This window comes from Caloenas nicobarica, chromosome 6 (genome assembly GCF_036013445.1).
Source record: "Caloenas nicobarica isolate bCalNic1 chromosome 6, bCalNic1.hap1, whole genome shotgun sequence".
Lineage (NCBI taxonomy): Eukaryota > Metazoa > Chordata > Aves > Columbiformes > Columbidae > Caloenas > Caloenas nicobarica.
This window is the reverse complement of record NC_088250.1, coordinates 5,063,273-5,076,753: the sequence shown is the minus strand read 5'-3', so window position 1 is coordinate 5,076,753 and position 13,481 is coordinate 5,063,273. Positions and strand designations below refer to the sequence as shown.

At 36.2% G+C, this 13,481-nt stretch overlaps 1 protein-coding gene across 2 annotated transcripts in view; it reads right to left on the bottom strand.

Moving 5' to 3' along the window:
• The window catches only part of ADAM23 (ADAM metallopeptidase domain 23), a 72,032-nt gene that overhangs the window by 15,448 nt on the left and 43,103 nt on the right, over window positions 1-13,481 (bottom strand). For both annotated transcript variants that reach the window (XM_065637132.1, XM_065637133.1), the window contains exons 16-24: window positions 12,437-12,508; window positions 11,569-11,655; window positions 11,074-11,154; window positions 9,149-9,199; window positions 8,612-8,675; window positions 6,904-7,009; window positions 5,365-5,484; window positions 4,494-4,662; window positions 2,696-2,807 (exon numbers count right to left, since the gene is read on the bottom strand). In XM_065637132.1, coding sequence (XP_065493204.1) covers window positions 2,696-2,807; window positions 4,494-4,662; window positions 5,365-5,484; window positions 6,904-7,009; window positions 8,612-8,675; window positions 9,149-9,199; window positions 11,074-11,154; window positions 11,569-11,655; window positions 12,437-12,508 — 862 coding nt within the window. The remainder of the gene's footprint in view (window positions 1-2,695; window positions 2,808-4,493; window positions 4,663-5,364; window positions 5,485-6,903; window positions 7,010-8,611; window positions 8,676-9,148; window positions 9,200-11,073; window positions 11,155-11,568; window positions 11,656-12,436; window positions 12,509-13,481) is intronic.

The following is a 13,481-nucleotide window of genomic DNA, read 5'->3' as shown; positions in this document are numbered from 1 at the left end:
CGTTACACTATAATCCATCATCAGATAAACAATTCAAACCTCCGAGCAAATCTTTCCTTAACAAATACTGCAGCTTTGGTTTTCTTTGAATGCCTACAAATATTTCAATGAGAAGTTTTCCTGTAAATGTAAGACTATTCCTTTTAGCTTGTGATTCTATTATTTACTTAAAAAGGGAACATCCTCAACCTACTGCCTATTTAAAACAGCCAAAGTGTAAATAAATCACTAGTAAGATTTCCTTTTGATCACCAGAAACTTACTGTATCCATAATATAACTAAGCAAACGGAAACTATTTGGTAACAGTTCCATAGCAGGAAAATAAACTAAAAAACTTTCAAATTAATTCCTTTACTAGTTAGTAATATTTTCCTATGTTACTGCATTTATCAACAGGAGTCTCTATTAATCTGTAGGACCTAAAGATGGATAACACCTTTTAAAAGGAAAAACCTACCCTAGAAATGTGCTTCAGGTAACACCCTGGAAATTTCAATATGTTCAGATAGTCTCTCTTAAGACGTTGAGGCCATATTTTTCATTTTTAAGGGAAGTCTCTTGAGAAAAATAATCTCTCTATTTCCTGTGTTAAACGCCTGGTAGATTCATTGAGTCATAACAGACCACAAGAAAGCAGCTGAATTCCCTGTCTTAATGGGAACTTTTCCAAGGGACAAAAACTTTATAAGTCTTCATGCTGGATAAAGTCTGCTTTGAAATGTTTTCATAATTTATTCCTGTTTCAGAAATATGCACACACACAAACACATACACACACTTGAGACATAAGTTTTATATTAAAAACCAAACAAACACTATTCCACTAGTCAAACAAAGGCCTAATTCTGCAAATGAAATTGCAAAGGAAGAATCTGGTGTGCATACGGAGTCCGACTGATTTCAAAACTACCGGCCAACATTCTAAAGTAATTAAAAGTTTCTGCAGTAGCCAAAAACTAACAGCAAGAACTCTGTCTAGAGTTTAGAATAATTCAAGACTCATGGATTAATACCAACATAATTAAGGACCACTGATTTTTTTTAGATCCTGAAATACCGTATGGAGCCAAAAGCAATTGATGGATGATGGAAAGGTCTGAAAAGGGCAGCTGGAGTAGCAGTCAGTTGTCAATTATCATAACAATATACAAATCAATAGCAATAGTTCCAAGCTATACATGCTCTGATTGTAGTAAGAAAAATGCTTGGGTTTATGGTGTGAAAAATCTTAAATCTGTTAGGTGAGTTTTCACATCATGAGTGTTCTGTTTCTGAAATGTAACAAAATTCAAATTTATTCCTAAGGAAAAACAAGTATTTTGTTTTCTGTCTCAGACTTGTGAACAGGCATATGATATTTGAGTACTGGTAATAAGGAGAAAAACTTAATGGAAACTACTTTAGTACATTGGATCTTTACAATACAGAAAACTACTTTTGTATTCTTCTGACATCCTCTCCCAAAGGAATTCCTCTGTTCGCATGCCAAAAGAGATTATAGTAGCTGTCAGTGTTCACGCTCCTAAATTCACTTCTGTGTGTATATTGCTTATGTAACAACATCAGTAAAAATAATCCATCTTTTGAAATCATTGAGCCACCTTGTACAAAAACACATTTTGCCTTTTTGCAGAGGACTCCATTGAAAAATGCAGTCTAAACTTTATGTCTGTACCTACTGGCAGAAATCCATGCACATACTATTCATTTAAGACTTTTTCCCGGAATATTTCTGCATTGACATATGAATTTTCACAAACCCATTTCCATTCTGAATTAGATGAGTTAATCTGAATGACACAAACCTCACCAAGATAACCATACCTTCTGTGTTGCCTTTCCTGTAGACCTTTTTACAGAGGAGGGAATTATTTCTTACCTACAGGACTTGGAAATGAGCAGTATAAATTTCATGTACTCTCATTGTCACGACTGTAAATACTGCTCTCCTCATCCACAAAGAGAAGTAAATCAGCTCTATAGTGCTATTCTCCGCTATTTTTTTAAGGCTCTGTAATCAGCTTTCCAGTTAGGAAGGGGTTTTTTTTGCTAAGGGGCAAAAGAATAAGGCATACAAGACAGAAATAGAGCCATTCTGGCGGGACATAGCAAAATCCTGTCCTCCCTTGAAACCTTGGATATTTATTAAAGAGTAATCAATTAGAGTCTGAGCTCTAAGGATGACATTTTTAAACACCTCTGTCTTCTTTCTTTTATTTCTTTTTCCTCCCATTGAAATCTGATTTCAAGGAACCAAAGCTTTTTTTTCAGGAAGGACATTCCAGTTTTCCCCTTTTTTTATGCCACAGCTCTCTGAATTAGTTAAGAACAACTAAGGGAACTGGAAATCTCTAGTAAAACATAAATACTCAATTATCATACAAAAAATAAGGGCTACACTTACATTCTAATTGCAAATAAAATGATCGTCAAAAATAGAGAATAAAGGATGAAGGAATAAACCAGAAAGCACATACCATTACCTACTGAACTCTTCCTCAAATTTAGGTTAGAAAAGTTTCATCAATTCTCAAAGCAGAAAGACCTACATCTATACAATGCAGAATTTTCCTTTCTGGATCTAAAACAGGACTGCACAGCAGTATTCTCTACATGCTAATTGTACGACCATGTATAAACAGAAAAATGTCATAAATACTTGAAAGAAACATCAAAACTGAAATCACACAAACCCTTGGATCCTTCTTCCTTCTTGCCACCAGTGTCCCTGATGGGATCGTTGATGCTGCAGTCCGTCCCGGCCCAGGACAAATTACAAATGCAAGTAGCTTCATTACTACAAACCTGGAAAAGAAAACAAATGACAGCAGTTGGTTTTTAACTACACTTTATTAAGTTTATTTAACGTGTTATTAGGTATTTCATTCACATTTAAAACTTCCCCGGCTATATGTTGTAAGAATAGCACTAAGTGCAATACACCAATAACCTGGAAGTTTGCTTTAACCCTTTAAATACAGTCAGATGGTGGGAAACACAGAAGTGTTCCCAGTGGTTCTGTCATCATTTGCACTACGCACCTTCATAGGATTTAAAAAATAACAGAAATTCCCATCCAAAAAAACCCCTATCTAGACTAGTTAGATCTTCACTAACCAACTGTCTAGACTTTGAGCCTGGGTGTGCAGAGGAAATACAAGTATTTGCCTTTAAAAGGTTCAAGACATGGTTATGCTTTAAAACCTCTCATTTACAGTTTGTTCCCATGTAGAAAAAAATAGTGAGATTTTCATTGGTTTTGTCAGTATTTTTTTCTAAGCAGCAAGGAGGAATGCTTGCTTATCTTGTAGAAAGAGAGGAAATCATTTTTCCTAAGTCTACACTTAGTCAAATGACCTCTAAAAAAGGACTTAGGACTCGCTAAAACTGGCACTACATTTATCAGATAAAGGAAAACCTCTCTAACTAACCAAACGTAAAATATCAAATCAATAGAGTCAACAGCTATAAACTTTCCATATGAAAAAGGATGTGGAATGTGTTGCTAGAAGAGGCTACTAAGGAAAAAATATGGCACGAGAAATAGAAAACAAAGAATGACGTTTTGATTATGGGACTAGAAGTCAAGTCAGTCATTACGCATCAGCTAACGATGTCTCTTGGACCCTGGAACAATGTCAAAAAACCCAGAAAATAACCTACACACTCATGTTTACAAGTTGGGAGTGCATGTGATTTTTTTAATTTAACTTTTATCTCACTCTATTTCTTCAAGTATTCACTGAAGCATCTTATCGAGGAAGCTGAAGATAAATACATCGTATGACACATCTTATAACTGGAATATTATTTTAAAATTATGAACTGGAATAATCCAAAGCAAAACAAAGACGGTAACATAGTTCTCTCACCACTCATGCCACTCTCCAGAAGTACCAACTCCTCAGACAAGTGTCTGTCCACTGAGTCCCACAGTGGAAAAGTTTTATCAGTATTACAGTTAAGACATGGAACAGTGAATCTGTTCATCAAAACATGCCTAACATCTTAGACAAATGGACTTCTGGGTAGAAAACCAGAATATAATATGCCTGAATGTAAAATGATACACTTTGCATCTCTTCAGGAAGATTATATCATCTCTGTTGAAGTCCAACAGTTTAGAACTTTAAGGTAGAAATCCACTAACACAGGACCAATTTTGCAAAGGTGTTCACATGCAGGAAAACGTTTAATTGAAGGTGGCAGGTAGCTTGAAATATGGGTAGTACATTACAGAAGTCTTTACAATAACTGATGTCAAAGCTCTTTCTTGCTAGTAATTAAAACAACACTTTGGATATAATTGCAGAACTCATTTGATGACTTTGCTTTCTAAACTGTTATCTGTGCTTCACAGACTGGCAGTCTTCTGTATCTAACATTTGTGTTTCCAGCTCAGCAGGTCTTAGGAACGCTTCAGGTAGAGAACTCGCCAGCACACATTAAATCAGAGCAGAGAAAGCTGGAGCAGCTCAGCTGCTGACTCACCCCATGACCAGAACAGACTTTGCCACTGGAACCAACGGGACAGCTGGTGATGTTCAAGGACTGAATTGGCAGGCACTTCTTGTCCAGACACATCATGTGAGGGCCACACGGAGCACCATCCTCCACATAACCTAAATCTGTATCATCATCTAAAAGAACATGAGCACCACTAGGAGAAATAAGTTTTAAAATACTATTAGTATTATGACTGGAATCTTTTGAAAATATTCAACATGTTAGTGCAGATACTGAAAGCCCCATACCTTTCTCTCATTCAAGCATACAGACAGATTGAACAAAATTATAGTTTTTCTGTCTGTCCACAGCATTGACAAGGTGCACCAGCTGTCAGACTAAAAAGAAGTCTAGATAATAACTTAAATACTCAAAATGGGCACCTTAGGCTTTGGAGGTTTTTTCATAGCCTTTGATGGGCTGTGATTTTTTTTTTTTTTTTTTTCTTTTCAAACACTGTGAAATATTATTGCTAGAAAAAAGGTTAAAAGACTAACTTCCCATGTGATGACATTTAAATAAAAATACTAGTGGAATAAGAGAAGAGTTAAGAATCATTGTTCACTTCAGGATCTAACTATGTAAGAGAGTATTCTTAGCATGACAGCAATGTTGCCAATGTCTTTAAGATACAAATCTAGGACTGTGCTCAGTAGACTAAAACTCATTTACTTGCCCTTTAACTGAAGTGTAGCTTAACATCTCATCCTGCCACAACTCCTCAGTTGACTCCCTCTCAGCCTTCACTTCCCTACAGCTATTTCTCTGAGGATATAATACTTTACAGTTATGTTTAGCTTAATTCAATCAGGTTTGACAGAGCAAAATCACGTTGGAACACTGCATTATCTTTTACCTGCAGTCCACTATTCGGCCTTGATGATAAAAGGAATTGGGGATAATTTCTCCTTGAACTTGACCAACTCGTGGAACTTTAGTAAGATTAGTACAGAGCAAAAAGCCACAGAAAACATCGCTGTAAGATGAAAACACAAATCAAAAAGTTACTAGAATAATATGAAGTAAACTTACAAAAAAAGAAACACTGGCAATGATGCTGATGATTACCATTAAGTAATATGTTACCATAAGCTGCACGATAGACTTCCTGAGTACAAGGCTGGAAATAAAATATTATTTAATATAAATGGCAAAAGGCAGAAACAAGTAATGTGAATGTTCACATGAACAAAAAAGTTTACCTGCGCTCTAAATACAATACAGTAAAATGAAGAGGAGCCAAATTGTACAAAGCTTTGTCATATCTGGCTAAATGACATTTCCCTCTCTCTAGCAGCTTGGATGCCGTACATTAATGTAAAGTTTGAATTTTTAATGGAATTTTATTTCCCTTGCAGGCTAAGAGAATCATAATAACAATCATTAGTATGCAGTGTATGTGCCTGAATTTTGGTAGAGTCCTCTTTATTTGATGTTATTTTATATATGCAATCTTCAACACAAGAACATCAGCTTAAAACTTCCATCTCCTACTCTAGTTGTCCTAAGTCATAGAAGCAGCTGGATGAATGCTGGAAATTGTATTTGTTAAAACTGGAAAAAAATTAAATGGCCCTTCAGCTAGACCATTTTTCTGCATCTCGCTACTGACCAAGAAAAGCTTCTGTACAAGTGAGGTTTTTAATATACATATCAGAACAACACTATTCTCATCTTAATATAAAAAAATCCATTAGACAACTTGTTTCCTTATGATCCTATCTGAAAAGCGAATCGTGTAATTCAAAAACAACAAAAAATGCCACTTGACAAACATCAAATAGTCGAAGAAGGAAAACACCATTCTGAGACTGCAGTCTTTACATGCATATTTAAAAACTACAAAACAGTAAGGAAACCAGGAGAAATTTAAGTCTATCCGCTAATGATCATTCACTTGAAAAGTAAATTTAATGAAACATCCATCTAGTAATGATCACATGCAAATGAATCAGCTGTTTTCTCTATAGTATCCAAATGTCTAATGGTCCTCTCTGGTCAAAATAAAGGGTTGGAACAACCTTGAAATAGCATAATTTGGTATCAGTCCCAGAATGAGCGAGAATAGTATATGTATTTGCAGCCTGATTTATCTCTACCAAGCCTGAGGCATTTGTGTATTATGAACTTGTGACTTTTTGCTGCCTTGTCCCCCAGCTCCTCTGAAAGACTTACAATTCACAGCGCATTTTTCTGAAAATCTAGAAATCTTTACAAGTGTACTGCTGAGTCACCCATGGATTTGTCACAATTAGCTATGGAACCTTTTCAAAATGCAAATCTTGTGAGGGAAAGAACATTCAAAATAATGCAAAATAAACCACTGAAACATTGATGAAAAAGTAGAAAATTCATCTGTTTAAAATCCAAATAATCTCTACCAAGCTGAACTTACTGTTTGCTACACTGAATCCATCGGTCTCCATCCTTTCCACAGTTTCCTTTTTTTGTGCCTTCTGTGTTAAGCTTTTCATAACAAAATTTGTCAGATCCTGAAGACTCTGTTGATGAAGAAAGGAAAAAGGAATGTACTTGCCACTGGCAACACCAGAGCTTTGAAAACCTGCATAATTTATTGCGGCAGTTCTCTGTATTTTTTAAATACACAACATAAATCTAACCACATGTGTATGTACACAGATGGTATTTTCCAGTGACCACAGTGGGAACCTCGCAGCCTGAACTGCAATACCTGCAGATGGCTTTTCTAAAATAATGCCCAATCTTCAAAATTTGCTCTGAACTTTAAAAAAAAAGGCAATCTCCACAGTATCTGCAGTGTCTTCTGCATTTGAATTTATCTGTGGTCTAATTTTGTTCACTTTGTAACAGTTGCACATAGATTTAATCAAGTTGTTTTCACTGTAATTATTCCTGATCTATATTTCAGGAGATCAAAGATTTCATATATGGCCTATAGCATAAGTATATGTTCTAACATCAACTCAATGTTTATTTTATTTTTTAGGAGTTCACAGAGAAAACGAGATTGAACAGTGTAATTTCTACTGCTTTTTTGCAGTAGAAATCTGAACTGAAAGCTTTAAAACCAACAAGTTCATTTGTTTTTTCTAAAAATCAATTAGAAAAAAAGAAAAGCACAACAAATACACAGAGGAAGATTAAAGGTAAATAAGACACAGTAGTTTCAGTAAAATCACTTGTAGAGAAGGCAGACCAACTACTTTTAAATATAAGTATGCAAGATACAAATAAATCAGTTAACAAAAACATCTTTTGCCTTTAATACTATCAGTTAATGTGAGGTGGCAACATAAAGTTTAAAAAGGCAGAAGACAAAGAAAATGCTGTCTCCATCCAATTTTACACTTACATAGCATCTTTTGTATTGTGTAAAGCAAACAATAAGTGGTAAAACTACATCCCTCCCCTTCCAGCTTCCCTCAAATGGAATGATTCTGCCTCAAATAGGCCGTGTCAGCAGCAGCCGTTATGATTAGACAAAATGCACAAGCAAAACTGAAGTGCCAGAGTCCAGGACATCCTGCTCTGCTGAACTGTCCCAAGGTAATGATAAAGAGCATTTATCTCCTCCCAGCTGCAAACAAAACCTATTGCAAATGCAATTCTATTTTACTCAACAACTCTGTGGCTAAATACATACTATGTATATTTAAATTTGCACTAACGTATTAGTTTTCCTGACTATAGGATGGTATAGCAGAGTCAAGGTGGTGCAGCTTTAGCGTGAGCTACTGCTGGGAAAATGGATTAAAAAACCCTAAAACATCTGTTTTGAACTATACCGAAAAAATCGTCAAACTCGATTTTTCCCCTTTGGTAACAGTAACTCAAAGTTGCTCATATTTTGTATGTTTTCTCACCTAATTGCAGCAGAGTCCAACATTTGCTGCCCTGCCTATGCCTGCAACCACATCATGTCGGAACAGTCATCACTCCCAAACCCACATACAACTTGAAGTTTCACTTGCCAGTCAAGCCTGAGTTTCTCACTTAAGTCTGCTCTACTGAGCAGAAAACTTAGTGGCAAGAACAAAAAATAAAACCACTAAAAATAACAAAACAAAGGCAGGAATGAACCAGAAATAAAATACGTTTAAGGTAATTAAAAGCCAACCTACTAGATCCCCAGATATATTTGCACTGATTATCTCTTGTCTTGCATTCACCATTATAGCAACGACCCTAAACAAAAGACAACATGTTAGCAATGAGAACTGCACATTATTTCATTTCCTTCTCCTCCCACAACAAATGCCGCATTTTGATTCTTCACACACATATCGGGATGTACGATAATTTTCATTAATTTGGGTAGATGGAGTACACATTTAGGCCAGATTCTCCAAGTCAGTCGGTGTCTAGTAGGTACTGACATTTCAGCAGCTGCTTTATACTTCTCACTTACATAGTTCTAAAGAACCTCTTAACATGTAGTGAAACACAAGATCTACATGTAAAATGTAAAGATACCAAGCACCTCTTACTCAAACTAGAATTTTTTACTATTCATAGAGTGCATAAAGCACAAGCAACATTCATGTCCAAAATACAAGATTTACGAAGAAATATAGAAGATAGGATTAAAAAAAAAGTGACAACTTGTATTTGGTTGATTTCTGTTTGCTGATGCGCAGGGATTTTAAAACACTGCATACCTGATTAGAATCACAGGCATATCCATCTTGTTTATGAAGATTTGGTGGACACTGAAAAAAATTAAGTATTTTTTTAATCATGTGATAATACAACAAAGGATTATATATGGAATTTTCCTGGTTTAAAAGACAATCGCACAACATATAAAGGGGGTAGCTAACACAATTAATGCAGGAATCTTTAGAGCTACAAATACTAATGAGCCATGAAATATAAGGTTTGATCCTGACTTTTTGCATATTCGAAATAGAAATTAAGGAAGTCGAGCAAAATATAAAGCAAACCAAATGAGTTCAGTAACAGGATATTTGGTAGCTAATACCGGGGCCATGTTTGCAACAAGACCACTGCATCCATTTCATTCCACTAAGAACGTAAGCAGGCACCCAGTTGTAGCCTACCAGTCTACTGCTTACAGAGCTGGGGGGGTTTAGGATATTGTCATGTTCTCTTGGCATTAGAAGCTTTTTTGGTATGAGAAGTCATTAGGTCTAAAAGCCTCAGATTACTCAAGCTAGGAGCAGGCTAATCTCAAAGCTGTTCCTCATCACAGAGGGACCTGTGAGGATTTAGAACATTGCTGCTGCAACGTACCCTATTAGCCAACACTTGTAGGGCAGCCTTTCTAGCCCTTCTCCCTCCTACTAAGAATGCTCCATCTATTGAATAAAAGATTTACAATAAAATCGCAGCAATAGCTACTTATGTGTAAATGTGGATGTCCCAGATTATAACAGAAGAAGTTGCTGTTATTTATTGGTATCTGTAATTGCAGACAGAGAGACGTGATCTATCCTGAATCTTATTTCTCCAAAGCTAAGAACCTGATGCAGTAGATGACTGCAGCAGAGTTATGAAGTTCTTATATAACCTTGAAATTAAATACTAAATATTCAAAAGAAGCATATATCACCTAAAGCGTCAAAGTTGCTGTGAAAATGGAAGATGTACAGAATGTTGACTGTTTAAAAGACTCAAGTTAAAACAACCTTTTGGTTGCTGTTTATTCTTAAACTTTTGAGTATTTGCCAAATGTTTTCAAGAAAAATGCACGATACCCATAGCTGTTGAAATCATACATGTGCACACTCTTAAAAAATATAATACTTTATATAAGTCTGATAAGGAGCAGCTGAGGAAGCTGGGGCTGTTCAGCCTGGAGAACAGGAGGCTGAGGGGAGACCTTATCGCTGTCTGCAACTGCCTGAAAGGAGGTTGGAGCATGGAGGGGTTTGGTCTCTTCTCCCAAGTAGGAAGTGATAGGACAAGAGGAAATGGCCTTAAGTTGCGCCAGGGGAGGTTTAGATTGGATATTAGGAAAAAATTCTTCAGGGAAAGGGTTGTCGGGCATTGGAACAGGCTGCCCAGGGCAGTGGTGGAGTCACCATCCCTGGAGGGGTTTAAAAGACGTGTAGACGTGGCACTTATTAACTTGGTTTAGTGGTGGACTTGACAATGTTTGGTTAACACTTGGACTCAATCTTATGGCTCTTTTCCAGCTTAAATGATTCTATGATTCTATACTCAATTAGTTGTAATTTTCTATGTTTATATTTTAAACTGTTTTATTTCATAAGATCCTTTGAATCCATCCACATTTGCAGTATATTCTTAGCACTTACACTTTAGGCCAGGTAAAGAGTAAAGGAGGATGTCTGACACAAATACTATACAGACACACAAAACTCCCTGGGTTTTAAACAATAAATAAACCTACAGAAGTCATATTTTGAGTCCACCTTGAGCTTATGACAGTTTATTCTTATGTTTAAAAAATTTTGTTAGGATTAAAAAATAACCCTGTAAGTTATTTGTGGATATATGAGAGTCCAGTTTATTAATCTGGATTTTCCTCTTAAATTGATATAAAATGAGTGCAAACAAACATCAATAGTGTAAGCAGAGAAAGCTGCTGCATACATACCTGGCCAGAATCTCCAGTGCAGAGCTCTGCAATATCACATTCATTCACCGCATATCGACAGTCATAGCCTCGCGGGAAAAACTAGAAAATGAAGAGTATACTTCAGGACTAAGATTATGTAAAAGGAAAATTAAAGGCTCATGTTTGAAATTATTCCTCATTTTAACACTCTGTAAACACTATACTTAGGCATATTTGTCTTTTTTTTGCTTGGCTAACAACAGAACACCACAATCTCAATAGTTATTTCAAAGTTTCTTAATCTTTTAAAGGCGAATATATAAATGCAAATAAAAGGCATTTTTACATGAATACATATCCAATACAATCTATTTATGTATGGGTCAGTAACCACATTATTGTCTGGAATAACAGTTGCACGCTACGTAAGCTGTTTCTTTTCATTCTACATAAAACATACTTTGAACTCTAAGAGGCTGCACACGACTTCCAGGGCCAACTGAAAAGACCTCTAGATACTGCAGCCCCACTCACCAGACACGATGTATTACAGCAGGGGCCGTCACTGCAGTGCGCTCCGTTAGAAAGAGAGCACTTCTTACAGCAGTCTGCGTAGCATTCCTGAAGAGAACAGTAAGCCACATTTTTAGTCTTCCATTCTAAATAAGTTTTTTCTTCACAATCTTTCCAACAAACTCTTATGTACCAGCAGACAAAAGATTCAGTTCAGCACTGATGGCTTGAAATTATCGGCTGGAAGAATTATTTGCAATGCTCAAATACTAAAGTAAAGGGAAAGCAGTGACATGTAAGCTATAGCAACAAGGGGATTCTCACACCTTCTGAAGCCTCTTCACAGGTGTGGAAATAGCCTGTGCCAAGTGCATGTGTTTAGTCAAACTGCATTCAATGCAGAAAAAAAATGAAGAAAACTAATTATGGGTGCAATTTTATTTAAATACTAGAACTAGGAATCAAATCTACAGGGCAGATTTTTGCAAAAACATTATTGGAATATTTCTACAATAGAGAAGAAAACAACGTTTTACTTATTCTGTCTGAACACAGGCACCTGTCTCCAAAGCACAGATAAGAACACTATCACTCCAGGCACGCTACCCAGGAAAAATAAAGGTCTAAGCACTTCTACAGTGCGACTCACAAATTTCTGGGAAGCAGCTACATGTTAGTACAAGAGGAAGACTGTTCTGAGGACACACACTGTCTTTGCACTCATTCTCACTTGAAAAAATGTTTTAACACGTTCCTTTAATTAAGTTGTTCCTTAACAGTAGGCAAAACAAACTCATCTCCATAACCTTTCCCCCTCTGTTACCAATTACGTAATTTATCTTAATATATTTTGTAAGAAAGGCTTGTGCAGTAGCAGAACTCTACTTGCCATTCGGAAACCGCAGTCACATTCTTCTCCTGCTTCTACATATCCATTCCCACACTCTGTAGTTTCAAAAAGCTGAAAGCAGAAAAGTCCCCACCGCCCCAAGTCAGAATAAAACCGGTATCAAATGACTTTTCTGTCACACACAGCCTATTTTTGCAATACTACAGAGTACATATGCCTTGCTACTGTGATGGGAAGGCAGCATGTTTTTCAAGTGCTGTCAGTCAGAGTTGTTCAGACATGAAAGATGTACAGCTAAATCACTTGATTGCTAGAACTCTTTAGGAGAATACTGATTCAGAAAATTACGACAAAGAGACAATGAAATAATACTCAAGGCAATAACATTTGAACTTCGTTCTAATTCTCTGGACTCCTATTTCTCTAACAATTCCTCCGAGAAACCAGTCTGCTGTATGATCTCTGGCATCTGCTCAGGTACCCGTCCTTGCTCATGCAATTAGCCACTGCCTATTCCAATGTAACATGGTTGTGCATGAAAATAACAAATATTAAGAAACATTGCCAAAAGGAAGTTCTATGTGCCTTATTAGTAAGTTAGAATAACACAACCACATATAGATAGTGCTGAATAGTTACTCCTAGGAGTAGATATATACAATACAGATAAATTCTACAGTTCAGGATGATATAGATTCTATACTCTTTTCACACATCATAATTTTGATTAAGGTGATTTAAGATCTTTTTCAGTCTTGTCACAGAAATAACTTCGCAAAACCCTTGTCTGTTTTCAATATAACAATTATGCTTTAAAATCCTATAAGAATACCAGGCATCTCCAATTTAACTGGGATATTGGCAACAGAAACACATTCATCAAGAGAACATGGTTGAAATGAGAAGTTAAAAGTTAACAAGTTAACGTGAGAACAGGTGAGTCTACAGCTGGATGAGGGTCAAAGATGTGAGTAAACATGTTCTTCCCACATGGCCTTAGTGGCAGTACAGCTGTTGAGGATCAAGATCTGAAACGTTAACATCTAATACAATACAAATTATTTATAAACTTGGTTGGAATTCT